Source organism: Bidens hawaiensis, unplaced genomic scaffold, assembly GCF_021521415.1.
Source record: "Bidens hawaiensis isolate Kalapana, Puna unplaced genomic scaffold, B.hawaiensis_p1.1 tig00060464_1, whole genome shotgun sequence".
NCBI lineage: Eukaryota > Viridiplantae > Streptophyta > Magnoliopsida > Asterales > Asteraceae > Bidens > Bidens hawaiensis.
In genome coordinates, this window is record NW_027500919.1 from 32315 (window position 1) to 51591 (window position 19277).

General features: G+C 34.9%; 2 protein-coding genes across 2 annotated transcripts; both read left to right on the forward strand.

Moving 5' to 3' along the window:
- Positions 1–526: 526 nt before the first annotated feature.
- On the forward strand, positions 527–4651 carry LOC143603067 (large ribosomal subunit protein uL10c-like). The gene is made up of 2 exons (XM_077079984.1): positions 527–629; positions 3915–4651. The coding sequence occupies exons 1-2, from the start codon at positions 527–529 to the stop codon at positions 4649–4651; spliced, it is 840 nt and encodes a 279-aa protein (XP_076936099.1).
- A 2471-nt stretch (positions 4652–7122) lies between these two features.
- Positions 7123–12755, forward strand: LOC143603068 (putative adenylate kinase 6, chloroplastic). The gene is made up of 4 exons (XM_077079985.1): positions 7123–7386; positions 8229–8369; positions 10057–10329; positions 12469–12755. Exons 1-4 carry the CDS (start codon positions 7123–7125, stop codon positions 12610–12612), a joined length of 822 nt encoding a protein of 273 aa, XP_076936100.1. The 3' UTR covers positions 12613–12755.
- Positions 12756–19277: the final 6522 nt, after the last annotated feature.

The following is a 19277-nucleotide window of genomic DNA, read 5'->3' on the forward strand; positions in this document are numbered from 1 at the left end:
ATGAATACTAAAATCAACAATACCTTTTATGTAACCAGTGGCGAAGCTTGAACAAAATTATCGGGGGGGCGAGTTATGGATCCAAAAATTTTTGGGTCAGCGATTCGGTTTGAATCGGTCAAAGTCAAACAATATAAAAATTTTCGAGTCGGCGGTTCGGGTCAAACAATATAAAATCTGAATAACTAATTTTTCTTCATTCATTCAAAAGACCGTTCTTACAAAAAAAAATGAATACATATATAGTTTTTCAACAACGAAAGACCTAAAATATTTAAGACGATCTGAGAATGAGTACCTGATGGAAGAATTACAAAGCAGCCCAACGACCTTTAAGATCTTTGAATTCATTGATCAAATGTTTCATACAAATCGAGTTCTGAGTTCATAAAAAAGCAACAGTATGATTCGAACAACCTAATTTAGTAATTTTAACCCAATTTGACTCTGAGTTTATACAAAAGCGACCCTATTTTAACCCAATTTAACTCTAATTTCAACCCAAATTAAGTATTACCGGTTATGAATGTCGGGCTCCGGTATTCCGGTCGGCGTTGGTGGCGAGAAGAGCCGAAGAGGTGACAGTTCGGCTGGAGCTGGCGGCTGTGGACGATCTCTGCAGGCTGGCAGTTATAGCCGTTTCACCTTTTGACGGACGTTTGGATTGCCGATGGAGTCAGGAGACATGTGCATAGGCACGAAGGTAGAAGTGCAAACCGTCACTTGTTATTTGATATATTTTATTGATTTAAAAACTTTAGCATATTTACAATACAAGCTCTTAAAGTTTGGGATTTCTTAAAGTAAATTATAATAACAAACAGACTTTATATAAAATAAAATCAAATGTTGGGTTTTTATAAAATAAAATCAGTGGGAACCAGTATTATTCTATGGAGAAATTATTTTTGGGGCCAGGCTCAATACGTATAAAAACAATCCGGGGGGCGAGCTCAATACCTATAAAATTTTCGGCCGAATATTGGAAAATATACACTACCGACCGGAAAAACGGGAGGGGCCGGGGCACCCCATGGCCCAACAAAGCTGCGCCATTGTATGCAACGATGAATCTGCCTACTGGCTTCCCGCGTTCCCGGTGGGTTCTCCATTAATTAACCTGCTTATATAACTTACTGCGCAAGAAATATCCAATCTTGTAGCACCATAGTGGCCAAGCACATCAAGATTCCTATCAAACTCCTGTATAGCCTTGCATCAGCGCCTTCGTCTAGACTGCTTTTGACAATTTTAATCCATTTTACATTGGTGTAGCGAAAGGTATTTCATCTTCATTATGAACCGTTTCAAGAGTTATTCCTATCCATATTTCATCTATGAGATTGTAAACTCTTCAACTTTGTGTTTTGCTTCAATGCCAAGGAAGTGGTGAAGTGACCTAAGTCCGTCATTTAGAATTCAGACCTTCTAAAAGTCATTGAACATTGTCGCACTATTTCCTGAAAATATTAAGCCATCTATTTAGATGCACACAAACAGGTAGATTTCTTCTTCTTTAATGAACAACGTGTGTTCATAAGGATGTTTTCTTAATTTATTATTAATTAAAGGTGTATGGTTTTTATTAATTGTAAGCTCAATAATTTGTGATTTGCGATATCAATATGGCAAAACTCGTAATATATATTTTGTCAAGTGATTACTTAATGACGGCGAGAATTTCATATTCGAGACGAGAGCTTTGGTGCACGCGTTTAGCTTCAACGGGGAGAAAGGTTCTAGATAGAACGTGTTTTGCTATAAATATGTCTTTATTGTTTACATTTTTGTGTGTGTTTTGTGGAGAGCTCACCTTAGATGGGGTCTGTTCATTTAATATATTAATCTTTTATCGATTACAGAATCGTTCGTTATCTATGTTTTCTCTATATTATTCATTCGATCGTATGATTTCACGAACCCATCTAGATTGCTTATCAAGAACAAAATCCGTTTGTTAGTTGGATCCGGCGTTCGGCACCTACATTAATTTCAGCTATCATCTTTTGGTCGTTGTCGGTATGAACCTGAACACCACCAACTTAACCAACCATTTGAGCATAGACTTTTTTTTATTTTTAGTAAAATCCATTCTGATTATTTGATATTTTAGGACTTATTTGTTTGTTACCGGTAGAAAGAGATTTCAACATTGATATAGCTTTTAACGACACCCCATGTTGTTTTCTTTTCCAAATATTTTTTACAAATACACTTTTTTGATATCGAACCTGTTCCTTGTTTGCCTGTTTTACCTCCTTTAGGTGACAAACCCTATGTTCCTTGTTTTCTTTTACATATATACCCTTGCAGTTGTTCAATGTACCTCCTCTACCACCTCTAAATTCCTATATATGTAAACTTGTTTATTTTTTATTGATGTCACACATTATCATGTAGTTATGTCCGTCTGTATGTATGTGAAACACTATAGTTTATGGTATTTAGTTAGCGCCGAAACCGTCAAAGTTTGCGCCTCTTTCAACCGATGTGACAAATGGGGCAAGTTAAACGGTGAAAGTTTGGCTTCTTGGTCAAATTTAACCTTTAAGAGTGGATTAGGGATTTCCAATTGAATGTTTTATCATCAAGGGTATTTTAGAAAATCTGGAAAATGTACAATTTTCAAATAATTCGGTCAAGTTGACTTTCGGGATAATTTTGACTTTATACGGGTCAAAATTGATAAGTGACGATGGTTGTTCTTGTTGGTCAAAGTTAATAACAAAATCAAAGCTCGGTTGAACAAGACTCAAATCTTTTTTGGTATGAAGTCTTCTGTTGATTATTGATTTATTGGAATTGGAATCATGATGACAATTATGGGGCCCAATTTCCTACTAATATTAGCAAAGATGTTGGGCTGACTTTAGAAACCCATATTGCTGATGGTGATGGTGTCCTAAGGCCGGATTTGATTTAATGGATCAAGATGTGGAAATGACTCTGGGCTTTTATTCTTATTTTCTTAACAGTTCAACTGGGCTGTTATTTGCATTTTGGTTTGGATCAAGGGATTTTGGAAATAGTCACGATTATGAATTCATTAACTACCGTTATTTGCATTATAAGAATAGATATAAACACATGTTTAGTCCTTGTTTACTAGTTTGAATAAAGAGTGTAAATATAAATTAAAAAAAATGACTAACTTTTGTCACTGTTCTTTTATTGTTAGTTAATACAAGTCATTATCCACTAGTATAATTTCGTTAACTAGGGGTATAAAAGTTTCAAATTGTTCGCAAGCTATTTAAGATTGACTCTCAAATTTCTTGAATCAACCCGAATTTAAATGATCTCAAGCTTAAAAAATAAGTCTGTTTATCAACTGAGCCCGAACTTCACTTATTGAGCGCAAGCCAGTTCACGAGCCTAAACAAGCCTACTATTGAAAAATAAATATATTTAATAAACTTAATATATATTATTCAATAATTGCTATTATATATAAAATTATGATAAAAATAACTAAATAGTTTATTATGTCATATAAAAAATTATAATGAAATAATAAACCTAAAAGAAAAAATAATTACAAATAGGAAACCAGTCGAGCCTAAGCTTGAATAACTATTCACAACGGAGCTTGATCTTTAGAAATAGAGCTATAACAAGCTGAGCTCGAGTTCTTTACAAGTTAAACAGGCCGAGCTCAAACTTGTAAAATTACTCACATATTACAAGTGAAGCTCAATTTTTAGAAATAGAGCTAAAATAAGCTAAGCTTAAACTCTCTAAATATTAAATGGACCGAGCTCGAGCCAAACCCTATTAATCTAAAGTCGGGTCGACTAATTTCCACCTCTAGCTTTTTCTTACCAGGTTTTTATCTAAACACCAAAGTAGTAAACACTTCCATATAAAATTCCTCTTAAAACGACGTCGTTTAACACCAGAATGCAAAAGATAAGATAGCACCCAATACCAAATCCACACCTTCATCTTCTTCCTCAAAACAACAACGGACACAACTCTTTTCACCCACCCACACCCACCACCGTCCTCCACCGCCGTATCCTTCAAAACCCACTTCCACAACCCCCTTCTCCTCCGCCCCACCACCGCCACTCGCTCCACGCGCCACCCTCTCACCATCCGCAACGCCATCAGCCGCACCAAAAAGGAAGAAACCATCGAAACAGTCAAGCAACAGCTCGACAACTGCCACCTCATCGCCGGAATCAACTACAAAGGATTCACCGTACAGCAATTCCAACAACTCCGTACCACATTCCCAGACACAACCAAACTCATTGTCGCCAAAAACACCCTCGTCTTGAAAGCAATTGAAGGCACAAAGTGGGAATCATTGAAGCCGTGTATGAAGGGAATGAATGCGTGGCTGTTTGTGCATTCGGAGGAGATACCGTCTGCGATTAAGCCGTATAGGAGTTTCCAGAAGGAGAAGAAGTTAGAGGAGAATGACTTTAGTGGGGCGGTGTTCGAAGGGAAATCCTACCCGCCCGAGGAGTTTAAGGCGTTGGAGAATATGCCGAGCCGTGCCGAGGTGTATGCGAAATTGTTGGGGGCGTTGAAGGGGCCAGCCACGTCGGTTGTGGGGACGTTGCAGGCGCCTGCGAGGAATTTGGTGTTGACGTTGAAGGCGTATGTGAAGAAATTGGAAGAAGAAGGCGGTGCGGGGCAATGAGGATGAGGATTGTAAGTTTTGATTGTGTAATTGTGTCATTTGGGTATGGATTTCGGGTTGGTTTGTAGAATTTTGTAAAATTTGATCGGATGTTTACGAAATGAAAATGTTGAAATTTACAGTAAGCGCGGAGAATTACTTTTGGAGCATATAACATATTATGTTGTTAGTTTTAAACATAGTGTTTTGATAGCATATTGTGTTGTGATATAAAAATTGGGATTTAAACATATTGGTTGTTTTGGGTTGTTAGTTTAAACTTGTGGTGTGATTAGATAGGTTTCAACTTTCAAACATGTTGTTGGTCCTTAATTTTGGTTGTTACATATTGTTTTGAATGTGGTACATAAGACGGTTATAACTGCATAACTGTCTCTGAATCTGATCAGCACTACTTAGAAGAATTCGGTTGTTGCAGTTTTCTACTCAAAACCGGTTTTGTATTGAACGCGTTCCAATAAATATATTGTTGATCATGTATATAGATCTTTATCTGACCATTTAGGCTCTTGTATCGATTAGTTGAAACCAGTCTTCTGAAATGAAACCAGTGATTTTGGATCTAGATAGAAATATATTCTGATATTGGAACTGTGATATGAATGTCATCTTTATATGGATTTTGTGATGTGGGTCTAATTGTTCTTTTGATATATAAGATGGAATAACTTTACACAGATCATCTTAATAACAGAAGTTGACTGCAGATGAAGTTTGGCTTTTTTTTTAACTTTTATACACTTCATGAGAGCAAGATTCATAGTGAATATGGGCTAAATTCGGAACTGCAAGATTTTGGAAATTGGCTTATTCATAGTGCGTAGCATATCTTGAAGGTTTCATGGGAATTTGCAGTGTTTAGATGAGTATGAAGCATAAACTTGCTCGAAGGGCTGATGCCACGAAAATTTAACTCGAAAGTCAAAACAAGAAGATTTAGAGCACCACCTGCAACATTTTCTTGTACTGTTTAGAAAGCTAGAACTGGTATATGATTGTGTTTGAGATAAATGGATCATTCAAATTAGACCAAACCTTCAAAGTGTCAATACTAGCTCGAATCAGGCCAATAAGCATACAATCAACATATTATCATTTACATAGTTCTTAAGATAAAATCGAGCAGCATTCATGTGGGCACCTTATAATTCTTTTTCTGATTAAAATTATTATCAACATGTCAGATACACGCATCCTTTATCTTCATTATTTAGATCCTTGAAAACTTCAAATGTAGTTCATTTGCAGAGTTCAGTTCTTATACAATATAGATTTGGCGCAATCAGTTGTCCATGTTTATGTAGAAAGTTATGTTTGTTCAAAACAAGAATGTGTTTGGAGTTCATATGGGACATCAGTGAGCAATTAGTAGTACACAGCTGTATCAATGTTCATATTTACTTGTGTGCATTTATATGCTCTAAATCATGTTGTTTATATCTTGATTCATTTTATCTATGTCCAAGGATTCAATCTATGGTTTGGTTAAGAGATTATTGTTATGGGCTTGATGGACGACGTGGGTGCAGGCGTCTCATAGGTTCCGAAGTCAGGAAACGGTGTTCTTGCTTCCTGTCCCTTGGTTGCATCTTTCTCCATCACCTTGTGTATTTCCTATTTTCCTTCTGTGTGTTCGCTCCAATTCGAGAGAATGTTATTGTTGTTGCTTCCTTTCACTGCTACCCGACTGCCTGGATTGTGTTTGTTAACTAATTTTTTTTGTTTAATGTTAGGTATATCTGCTACTCAGTCCACAAAAATTGTTAAGGAATGAAAATCACATAAACCAAAATGACTAAAATGGTTGTGGCCTTTTTCTGAACACCACTAAATTCCTTGACTAACACTTCTTTTCTCAAATATCCAACATGGTCAATTTTTTTAAGCAGTCGATTTCAATTGTTTATAACTGTCACCCGACCTTTTTGCAACCACCCACATCTAGAAACGTGCACTCATAATCGGTCGGGTCCGACCAATTACGTGTACAAGTACGGACATGGGTGGCTATATAAACTTTTTTCTGGGGTACAAACGGCCGACTGGCAGTTCTAATCTAGTGGAACCGATAGTTTAGAGAAATGGTCATTTTGGGTATTTGAGAGAAGGGGGTCAAAAGGGTCACATTTCGGGCCAGACAAGGAATTTAGTGGGTCAAAATGGTAATTATAACCAGAAAAGAACTAACCGGCTATGTAATTAACTCTTTCTTTTTTTGTTTTTTTGTTGAATGAACAACAAAGTTCGGGCAGCCGGGTTGGTAAAAGGCCACCCATGCCTCTGATCTGATCTGGCTCACCATGAATGTCCAAAGACCCATTTGAGTAAAACCTGTAACGTATTATAACAAACAAGACTCATCAAATATCAAACTCATGTGACGTTACTACCAAGACAAAGCCACCCACACCTGCTTACATTATTATTATTATTATTCATTCACAGGCTTCTCAAGTTGACCTACATACGTCATGGCGGTACTTTCCCGTCTACTCACACCCAAACAACTCACCTCCTCCTCCTCCACAATATTCCCCACCTTCTCTTCATATTATTCCACGGCGATTAAAGCCACCGGTGACGGACGGAGCGTGCAGTGGGTGTTTCTCGGCTGTCCCGGCGTCGGAAAAGGCACCTACGCTAGCCGCCTGTCCAAACTACTCGGTGTTCCGCATATTGCCACCGGTGATCTCGTTCGTGATGAGCTGTCCACCAAAGGCCCTCTTTCACCACAGGTAATTAACTGCTTATTGGATGATTTGACTTTGATTTGATTTTGTGTCATTCAGCTGGTTTTACCGTTTTAGGTTTAATTTGGTTTATTAGGTTATGTGATTTAGGTTTTTTTTTTTAATTAATTTACTAGTTAGGGTTTAGTTAGGTGAGAAATTACAAATTAGGGCTTGTGTCTGCATGTGAGTTCAGATCTGCGTTTGTTGAATACGAGTGTGCATGGAACCGAAAAAACCGATCCGAAACTTAAAAAACCAAACCAACGGTTTGGTTTTATGTTTTCATAAAAGCTGAAATTTCGGTTCGGTTTTGGTTTTGCGTGTAACTAAAATCGAATAAACCGAACCAAACTTATAGATATTTATTTTATATATAAATTTTTTATATTTTAAATAATTTATTATAGTTTATATATATTTTAGCCCATATATTTTAACCCAGCTGTATAATAATCAATTAATTATTAAAAAAATTTAGGCCCAAGTTTATTATTTTGGCCAACTTTTTTTTCGGAACAAATTTTCAAGCCAAAATAACAAAACTGAAACCGAGCGATTTTTGAAGTCTCGAAAACCGACATTTTGGTTTTTGGTTCGATTTTAGCCCAAGTCCGAATCGAACCGACCAACCCAGGCACACCCCTAAAATGTTGAGTGCTTAGGATAATTTTAAGTCTTGATCTGTTAATCATGCCTATTTGTATTTCATGAAAATTAGTTTTAATACTATTATTCTGTAATCTGTCTTTGCTAGCTTTTGTGCATTAATGTTTATGTGTATTTGCTTATATGTGACAATTTTATAGTTTAATTAAAGTTTTATTCTGTTTCATTTCCTTGTGCAGCTTTCGGAGATTGTTAACCAAGGGAAGCTAGTGTCAGATCATTTAATTATTGATTTATTGTCCAAACGTCTTGAAGCTGGGCATGCCAAGGGCGAATCGGGTTTCATTCTTGATGGTTTTCCTCGGACTATAAGACAAGCGGTGAGCATTTTTCAGTTATTATTATTCTGTAATTACTTTTTTTGTCACTTTCACTAGCAAATTAAAGATGGTTTTAAAAAGATAGAGAAATTATGCAAGTATTTCTTGAAATTGTTAGTTCAGTAAAAGTAGCCCGATCAAGTTGAAAATCAAATTTTAGCTGAAGCGCACTTTCAGCAATAACAAGAAACATGTAGCTCATAGGCGTGCTTCTAAAAGGTGTTATGCGTATATCCGCTTCACAGAACTGGGCCTCTTTTGACAATTAAATTCCCAGTCAAACTTAGGCTCTTTCACAACACCTTATGGTATGTTATATGCACCATTAATCATCATACAACACCCAAAATCACACAAAATTTTCACATTCCTTTATTTCATTTAGTGAAGCATGTAACTTTATCCTCATAGGAACAAAGATCTCTTTTTTACATTCTGATTTTATCCCCTAAGGCTCCTAACCTCATGTTGGCACCTGTGATCATTTGAGACTTATAATCTTATATTGGTGTCAACGAGACTGGTATTCATATATTGGTGTCGATTAGTCTTATAATACTAATAGTCTTGTATTAGTGTTGTTCAAATCATTTGAGGTAATAACCTTATTGAACATTTTTTCTTCAATTCTTAAAAACTTTAAGTCGCTTTTACACATTGCAGACACAAGCATCTCAGTGAACATATTGAACATGAATCACAACAATCAACATTCAGTATCATATACTTATATACTTTATATAAAGAGAAGGTAACAGATACTTATACATAATAATCATTGCCTTTGACCCATTTAAATCATGCATGCTCTCGATTTTGGTTTTTTGCAATCCTCGGAGGCTCGTAACCTCATTTGAACACTTTAATCATCACTTGAAAGTGTTTACTCCACATCGCTGCATGCATATTTGAATATGAATCCACATTTTGCACCCAACCAACATACATAAAACACAATTCATATTGTGTCTCATGTACATAAGTCAAAATTCATTAACATATATAATAAGGGGTCTAGTAATCCTCAAATCATGAGACTTCCATCTTCTTTATGTTGACTTCCTGGTGTCGGCATGTTTCTTATTGAGATTCTTATTAACATATAGACCGTTTAAATGGTTATTTCAATAATCATACTCTAGTAAATACTTCTGAATAGTAGAAGTTCATTAATCCTCATATGAACTCTTTACACTCGAGTGTAGACCGTTTAATCTGCTACTTCAAAGTTGGCCTTTTTAGTGTAAAACTTATATAAATCCATATTTGAATACTTCCAGTTCTTCGTACGTGCTTCAAAAGATATAATCATATAATCAATCCCTTAAAACCCAGTATTTCAAGTTTAATTCAAACATCTATAACTTCACCCTTAGTTTTATAAAACTCAACTTTGTTTTGTACTTACCATATAAATGTTGTATTCGGTGGTTTGATCTATTTGCTGCCTAAATTTATAAAACTCAGCTTCGTTGTAAATACACTATTTGTAGAGCCGTTTAATAAAAATGTATCATTATAAATATGAATGCAGGCGAATAAAGTAGTTTCTAAATAGTGGTTCTCATTTGAACATATCACTGTATATACAAATAAATATATGTATTGGTGTATATGTAATTTGCTTGTGTGCCCCTGCATTTTTTATCTTCATTTCAATTCACTCATTTACTTGATTTATCTTCAGGAAATTTTAGAGGGAGTAACAAACATAGACTTAGTAATTAACCTGAAACTTAGGGAAGAAGCATTGCTTGCTAAATGTCTAGGAAGAAGAACTTGCAGCCAATGTGGCGGGAATTACAATGTAGCTTGCATTGACATTAAAGCAGATAATGAAAAGCCTGCAATGTACATGCCTCCTCTTCTTCCACCTTCACATTGTGCATCAAAACTCATTACACGACCGGATGACACTGAAGAAGTTGTAAAAGAACGCCTCCGGATATATAACGAGAAGGTATGTCTCATCTTTGTGTATTATATGATTTTAATGTTTCACTTTAAAGTAATTTCTTCTTTGTTACCCGCATTCACATATCTATCGAGTGATTATTGTTTATCTGATGCTTTGGTGTGCAAGGGTTGGTTTTGGGTTCAAACCATGAATTCACAATTCGGCTTTTTTGGTTTTCGATTTGGGTTCAGTTGGGTTTTTACATGCAAAAAAGAAACCAAGCTGGAAGTTTGGTTTTTACGAAAATATCAAACCAACCCGTCAATTTTTGTTTAGGTTCGGTTTTTTCGGTTATAGATTGGTATTTTTGGTTTTAATTACATAAATGCAAAACCGAATCCCAAGCGGAAGTTTGTTTTTTACAAGAACATAAAATCAAATCATCAGGTGTTGTTTGAGTTCAGTTATTTCAGTTACAGATCGGTTTTTACTGTTTGTAGTTACATGCCAAACAGAACTGAACCGAGAGTTTGGTTTTTACAACAATATAAAACCAATCCGTCGGTTAGTTCGGTTAGAAATTTTTGGGTAGCGGATCGGTTTTTTTTTTTCATAAACTAATAAATTGCTTAATTATAAAGGAAAATTGGAAATAAATAATCCCACCTTTTGTGTATTGGCCGATAATATTCCCACCTTTAAAAATCACTAGCAATGGTCCCCCACCTTTTAACTATTTTTGTCTCACTGGTCCTCCGTTAAAAAATCCTTAACGTCGTTATGTTTTTTCCCTAGTTTCAAATCGATGTTTTAGGGCTTTTGATCGGAAGAAAGATATGAGTCGACTGATGTAAAACTTATTTCGAAACGGTGATTCAAATGGCTTGATTTTTGTTAATTGGAACTTCAAGCACCTGAATTTAAACATTGTTTCGTTGTTTGGATCACCATTTCAAGATAAGTTTTACATCGGTTGACTCGTATCGTTCTTCCGATCAAAAGCCCTAAAACATCGGTTTGAAACTAGGGAGAACATAACGATGTTAAGTATTTTTTAACGGAGGACCAGTGAGACAAAAATAGTTAAAAGGTGTTGGGGATTTCAAAATAGCAACCTGGATTATTTAGAGGGTCGTGTGATAACTTTCAGATTAAAAGTTATTTTGGTGGTTCTCCAAAATACTTTAATCGGATAAAACTCTAACTTGAGACAAGAATTTCGTATGGAATTTGTGAGGAAGATGAACCAGAGAAAAAACGTCAATCCAAATATGAACGATATCTTAACCTAGGGCAGTTTCAAAGTTAGATAACTGCTTTAAGCAGTTATCTAACTTTGAAATTGAGACAAGAATTTCGTATGGAATTTGTGAGGAAGATGAACCAGAGAAAAAACGTCAATCCAAATATGAACGATATCTTAACCTAGGGCAGTTTCCAGGCAGTTTCAAAGTTAGATAACTGCTTAAAAGCAGTTATCTAACTTTGAAACTGCCTGGAAACTGCCCTAGGTTAAGATATCGTTCATATTATTCAAAATTCGTTAATAAATAAACTCCAAATTAAACTTATGATTATGTGTGACATAATCATAAAATTCATTTTTCTAATGAAATTTTAATGAAGCAATATTAACGAAAATAAAATTTTTCCAAGCTGACCTGGCAGCTTAACCCCAGCCAGGGGCGCTACCCCTTGGACCCTGCTAGGGGCTGCCGCCCCTAGAACCCCGCAACCGAGGGCGCTGCCCCCGGACCCTCGTTCGTTAGGGGCTTCGCCCCTAACATCATAGTAAACTAAAGAAAGCGTGCACTCCGCACATCCCGAACTTGCTTAATGTTTACTATGATTAAATTGATCGACCAATTAATCCAATTACACTAAAATACTAACAAAAGGTGGGACCATTGCTAGTGATTTTTAAAATTGAGATTATGATCGGCCAATAGCCCAATACATAAAAGGTGAGATTATTTATTTCCAATTATAAAAGAATTAATTTGTATTGTAATAATATATTTTTTTAAGTCTTGATTAACACATTGGGAATTGAAGTTTAAAAAAGAGTGACTAAGAAATTTTTGCTGGTTGGTCCAAACTGACCCGACCCATTTCAACCCATACTAAGAAATTGCCTGCTTTTGACTTTTGATGCAACCGGGCCCTCCCATTTTGCCACTGCTAATAAAGTAATATATACAGAGCCGTCCCGTAGAAGAGTTTTATCGCGCACGTGGAAAGTTACTGGAGTTTGATCTTCCCGGAGGAATCCCTGAATCATGGTCAAAACTGCTTCGAGCTCTAAATCTTGATGATCATGAAGATAAAAGATCTGCAGCAGCATGATTGTTATTTGGTAATGGTTTTTTTAAGCAAGTTTATCATTCTTTACTTTGTAAAATGAATAATTAAAGTATTTATTCTTTATACATCATGCTTTATAAAGATGTCTGGAATAATTATTCTTAGTTCATAGTAGTACTAAGTTTGGTGTAAAATATTAAAACTGTTCCATTATGGTTCTGTAAACATTCCTGAACGATTCAGTTTGGATTAGCTTGAGCCTTTATTCTTTTTCGAAAAGTTAATAAGTTATAAGTTAGTGAAAATAAGCAATCTCAAACACCCCCTTAGTATATGGTATAAATTGGGTTGTGTGTGTGAGAGAAAACTCATAATATGTGAGAAAACAAATTATTTGATTTTCCTAAGGAGATATTCTTTCTACCAATAAGCATAAACAAAAAGGGGGAGAGATTTCTACTTGCCTACTTTGTGGATCTAAGGGAGAAGACCTATTCAATAACAAAGTGCAAGCAAAAAGCATTATGTGAACGGATTCCTTTATAGCCTTTATAGATAGAGTAGAGCTCTCTAGATCAAATTGAGAGTTCACTTTGCCAATCTATAAATATGTTGCACCTAACAATTTGAGGAGTTGGCCAGCCGGTCGAAGCCATGCCTCAAAAAAAACTTTTAATAGAGTTAAAAAGAAACTAAATGTTATTTTTATGATTTTTTAATTGTTTAAATAGTTATTAATAATTTTAGTTAATAGGTTTTAGTTAAAACTAAATATTATTTTTTGATTATTTTTTAATTACTATTTTCAGTTGTATAAATAACTATTTAGTTAAAGTTATTTATTGTTTAAATTATTATTTAACTAAAGTATTTATTTTTTTGATTGTTTAAATAATTTAATTATTTAGTTAAAAGAAATTTAATTTTTAAATAATTATCTTTTGCTTAAATAATTATTAGTTAGGTGATTATTTTTTATTTGTTTAAGTTTAACATTATATATTATAGGGTTTGGATCAAATACAAATTAAATTAACATGCTAACTGTGAGAATCAAGTAGTGTAATTATATATATAACATAGTGTAATTACGTAATTACACTATTGATTTTCACAATTTAACATGATAATTTAATTTGTATGTTAACTTTTCTCATATCTTTACTCAAAATCAATTTGAGTCGACTTATTTTGATATGGCCCATTTCTTGTCTTCTGTACTGAAAGTTTCCTGCCTTGTCATATTAAATTAATGGTTTTGCTATAAATTGAGGTTAACATTTTTATTTGAAACTTCAATTTGAATAGTATGTGTAACATCAAAGTTTGACCATTTTACCTTTATCAAGGCGACATCTTCTAGAGCGTTGCACAATCCATGGACTTTCAAAAAACATATAATTGTGCAAACTACTAGTTACACAAAAGTAATTTTTAATAGTGACTTTCAACCACTTAATCATGAGAGTGACTAATTACATGATATTTTAATTGTCAAAATTAGGTAAGCATATTTTTGTTGGTTTTTTTATTTGGGATTGTAAATTTTAGATACCGACACTGAAACAAAACAGATCAGACTTATCTCGAAACTTGTGAGTTTTGAGTGTGATCGATATGGTTTGGGTCGAACCCTGCAAACATGTTTAGCTAAATGTCTGGTCAATCTAGCGGATTAAGCGAGCCATGTTTGTGTCATCCCATGAAAAATCAAGTCGTGTTCAAGTTCGTATTTCTAATATGTTATTGATTTGGGTTTGGGTTTAATTGGCCAACTCACGAACACGACTTCACATTACACCGTTAACGTTTGTTAGTAGGAATCGTTTTCCTGAGGTGTTTGGTAATTCACAACATCTAACGTTTTAAAAAAAATAGTAAATAGTTAAAAAAAATATCATTTTTAGCATAAAAGTCTAGATGATTCCCTAAATGAAAATGAAACTTATGTCAAAAATAAGAATATAAGTCATTTACTTAAATAAAAGGTATTAGTTAGCCATGATCTATTGGTCTAGACTCTGGTAGCATAATGTTTCTTTTAACAAAATGCGAGATTGTAGACTTGTAGGTGTAGGTTTAAATCTTTGCACAAGGTAAAGGTAGAATTTCAGTTTTTATTTTTTTTTTATTTTTAAATATAGGTTAGAAAGTATTATTTGACTTTGAAATAATTAAATAAACATGAGCACAAGTTTATTTACAAAACTATTAAAAAGCTTAGCATTCAACATTAGGCTGAGGGGTGTGGGGGGCGCGAGAGGGGGCGTGAGTGGGGGCGCCATCCAATAATATTGTGACGTGTGGCAGAGAGAGAAACTTGATAAGATGGGTATTGGTAGTGGTGATAGCGCCCCGGGGCATGGTGTGGAGGGGCGCGAGAGGGGGCGCGAGCGGTTTTTTTTTTTTTTTTTTTATAAATGTATTAAAAAAACGTATTATTAAAAACAAAACATTAATTAAAAATCTATTAACATGAAAACTAATTAGAAGATAGTTTTTACGATTTGATTTCAATTTTTTGTTAATTAAAAATCTATTAACATAAAAACAATTTTTTTTTTTTAATATAATATTGAGCCCAACGGCTCTATTCCGGAATCCCATGCATCATCACGCCATTCCCAGCCGCTACCCAGCCCGCGCCTGCCTCGTTTTCCGCTCTCGCGCCCCTCTCGCGCCCCTCTCGCGCCCCGGTGGTGTGGCTCTCGCGCCCCGGGGCGCTAGCGAACGCCCTCACGCGCCCTGACTAGCGCTCCGCACCCCTCAGCCTTATTAGCAATGCTTATCCGTACACCTCTTTAAAAATGATTTAAAGGTCGTATTCACCATGATATTTTATTGTTTCTCTATGTCCCTATTGACATAATACTGTTATAAAATAATCAAATCATTTTGAAAACCTTCACACACATACACATCCGTTTCCATAGTGATTCACATCGAACTGGAACCAAAATTTAACGGAATCCTTTATAAAAATTAATACATAATCAAACGGACATAAACCAGTTGGCATGGTTGTGTTCATGAGGTTAGCATCCATAATATTAAGTTTGTACGTACGTCCGAATCTAAGTGTCAGCTCACAAACCAGCATGTAAAGTAGAAAACAGTATTTTGAGTTTTGCGCCCAAGTCCTTTGCTGCAAACTAGAAAACAGACGGAGTGGGTGGGCCACCCTTCTCTCTTACATACATATATAATATATACAGTTTTATAATTTTTAATGAGGTTTGTAAAGGTTTGATGTTATAGAAGAAAGTACGGGTTTTTGAGAAAAGTTAAGAATCTGATGTGGCGGTTTGTGCTTTTGTGGAGATCCAGGCATTATGGATGCCTTTAGACAATTTTTTTAACCGGGTCACATCTTTTTGGTCTATAAACAAGCGATTCGGGTCGCCAAAATGTTTTTTTTTTTTCTGAAAGACAATATTTTATTAATATAAAAACCCATCTAATAAGAAACTAGATAGGACGCGACAACATTACATACTGACCCAGAAAAGCGACCTAAAAATTAAAATACGGGCATAAAACTAGAAATAGTAACACACGAAAACTAATCAAACGAAATGAAACAAGAAATGACGAAAGGGAGTCTGACGAGAGCAAACTCCCATGAACCGATCCGAACCCCCGATGCACTATGCCACAGATGCAACATGACCGAACCGTCATCTTGTAATTTCAAACTCCCGCATGATCTGTCGATAGCAGAACCTTTTTTTGTGATCTTAACTGCAACCCGCCCCTTTAAAGCATCACTTAAAAGAATACTTTTTTTTTTCATTTTCAATTGTTCTCCATATTTTTAGATCCACGGGGAATAATTTGATCCATTTACGCATCTGAGTTAAAAGGAAAAGGGCCTTGAGTTTTTCCTGTTGGATCTTTATATAACCAATTCTCTGTTTGAAGATGAACCAACATACTCTAACCATGAAAACCTTGAGTCAAAAACAAACGTATCCATTTGCACATTAGGTGACATTGAAATAACTTAAAGGTGTTTTTTTTTTTAATTTAAACGAAAAGGAAAGACAGAAAATTGTTACAGATTGTATGTTATGCACTAAATAATACCAAATTGATAGACATTGAGCTTATCTAAATATCTAAATAATTGAGATATTTACTTGTACTTTATTCTTTTAATGATGACAAGAGCCCACCCCTAGTTGTGTACTTGTGTTTCACTCTAGGCCCGGTTGAGCACCAAACTGGTTTATGAGTTAATATACATGTTAAAATATATAAGTTCTTTATACAAAATCAGTAATATATATATTACTGATTCTTAAATATAACAAGCAACTATACACATTCTACAAATACAACAAACTTTAATTTCTTATAGAATAGATATTTTACCTGATTAAAAAGTTGAAAGTATACATTTTGGTTTTTTAGTAGACTTTATTTATCATTTTAAAATTCAGTAAATTTAGAAGTTTTGTTTGAATAAAAACTAGTTAAATATATAATTATTAACTCGCTTAAAAGGGAATAAATCTTATAATTGTTGTACATTTTAATTGGATATATATGGCATGATCAATGTTTGTAAGGGTATTATGATATCAATCCTATTAAATATATTAAATCTTAAATAATCCCAAAGATGGTTTATTATATATGTTTAAACTCTTTATATGTACACTTATTCAATGAAAATGTTTCAATCATTATAATTATAATTATAATTATAGACTACATAAATACAAAAGTTTTATATTATTTAAACTTAAAAATACTAAAGAACACTAGAACATAGACTTCTCAAAAATAACTTTTTTATTTTGTAAAGTTCTAGATAATATCAATCAATACCAACAACAAACAACAAGATCTTGAAAATCTTAATATAAAAATATAAACATCCTAAATAAGTGAAAGCACACTACCAAACCTTGTCGTGCTAGTCAACAACTATGCCCCGGTTGTTAACCCAATACGCGTTTTGGCCAACTCTCTCACAACCCTCCAAAACCTTTACAATCATATTATCATAATAACTGTAATAATAATATTACAACCCTTTTTAAAAGGAAAATTCGTAAAATAACCGAAATAAAAAGATAGATTCCAAAAATGACCCTTCGAATTTCATCTTTACGTTTAAAATTTAAGTAAACGGTGAAATTCAACGATCAATAACATACAGACACGTGGCTCTCAAATCTCATCGTTTGAGATTGGTCTGAAATCTCATCGTCGTGACGATGAGATTTCTCTCAAATTCACCGTCACGATGAGATTTGAGAGTCACGTGTCAGTATGTTATTGGTCGCTGAATCACATCATTGACTTTAAATTTTAAGCGTGAAGATGAAATTAAAAGGATCATTTTTGAAATCACTCATCTTATTCGGGTCGTTTACATAATTTTCATTTTTAAATCTTAATTTCCTATTCGTTAGGAACCTTCACACTCTGACCAAGCTGTCTGCTTGTTTCACATGAATCGGTGAGCCCACTTCCGTCAATTATATACCTCGCTAGCTGTCTTCCTCAATCTTATCCTAATTTGTTTTCTGCTTTTCAATTCCCACTTTTTAATCTTTAATTTTGATGTGTATATACTATATGCTGTATACCCTTTTCAATTCAACAACAGTGTGTGAATAATTGACCCAAATAACATCGACCCAGTTCTTAAATTGCTCTTAATTTCAACTTATTAATTGGCGACAGGTTGTTAGGCTTCTGTGGACTGATCACTCATCACTTGTGCCTTCTTCAACCTTTCAAAATTGGGGATTTTGGGTAGAATTTGAAATTAAAGGTTTGTTTGTTGTTGATATTCTTTCATTCTTTTGTTGGGTTTTGTTAATTCTCACTCTTTATATCGTTTGATTCAATTGGTTCGAACTATAATGGGATTTGGGGGTTTTGGATTGCTTGTTTTGGTTATGTCCACCATGTGTTTCCTTAGAGTTTGACCCTGTAGATAACTATTTATTAGACTGTGGATCACCTAGAAACACTTCGGTAGGCGATCGGGTTTTCGTACCTGATACTTCGGTTAACCGATTCCTTTCGAACCCTGAACAAGAACCCGTAAGTGCACCGGATTCCCAAACGATCCCGTCCGCTTATGGGTCCTCATTGTATAGAACAGCTAAGATTTAAACCGAACATCGAACTTCACGTTCCCGATCAACCAACACGGCCGACATTTCGTCCGGTTTATACTTCTTCCCGTTAATTCCTGATACTCAAACCCGTAACCTGAGTAGTTCTAGATTCTCTGTTTCTGCTCATGGTTTTACTCTACTTAAAGATTTCAAACCGGATAGTACACCTAAGGTTAAGGAATATTCTTTGAACATTTCCTCGGATGAGTTGGTTATAACTTTTACGCCTTCTGTTAACTCGTTCGCGTTTATAAACGCGTTAGAAGTTATATCGCACCCAGATGAATTCATACCCGCTTCAACCGAAACCGTTGAGCTTCCAAAAACGCACCACGGTTTAACCACACGCGCGTTGCAAACCGTGGCTCGGATCAACATGGGTAACCGATCGATTTCACCCAGATGACGATACGTTATGGCGAGCTTGGAACTCAGACGGTTCGTTTATTAAACAGAACAATTTTGTTCAGTTCATTTCGAATTTGAGCGCGGTAAACTATACTGAAAATGGTCCGTCGGTTGATATTGCTCCGGTTGTCGTGTACGGGACCCTTACCAAACTTGATA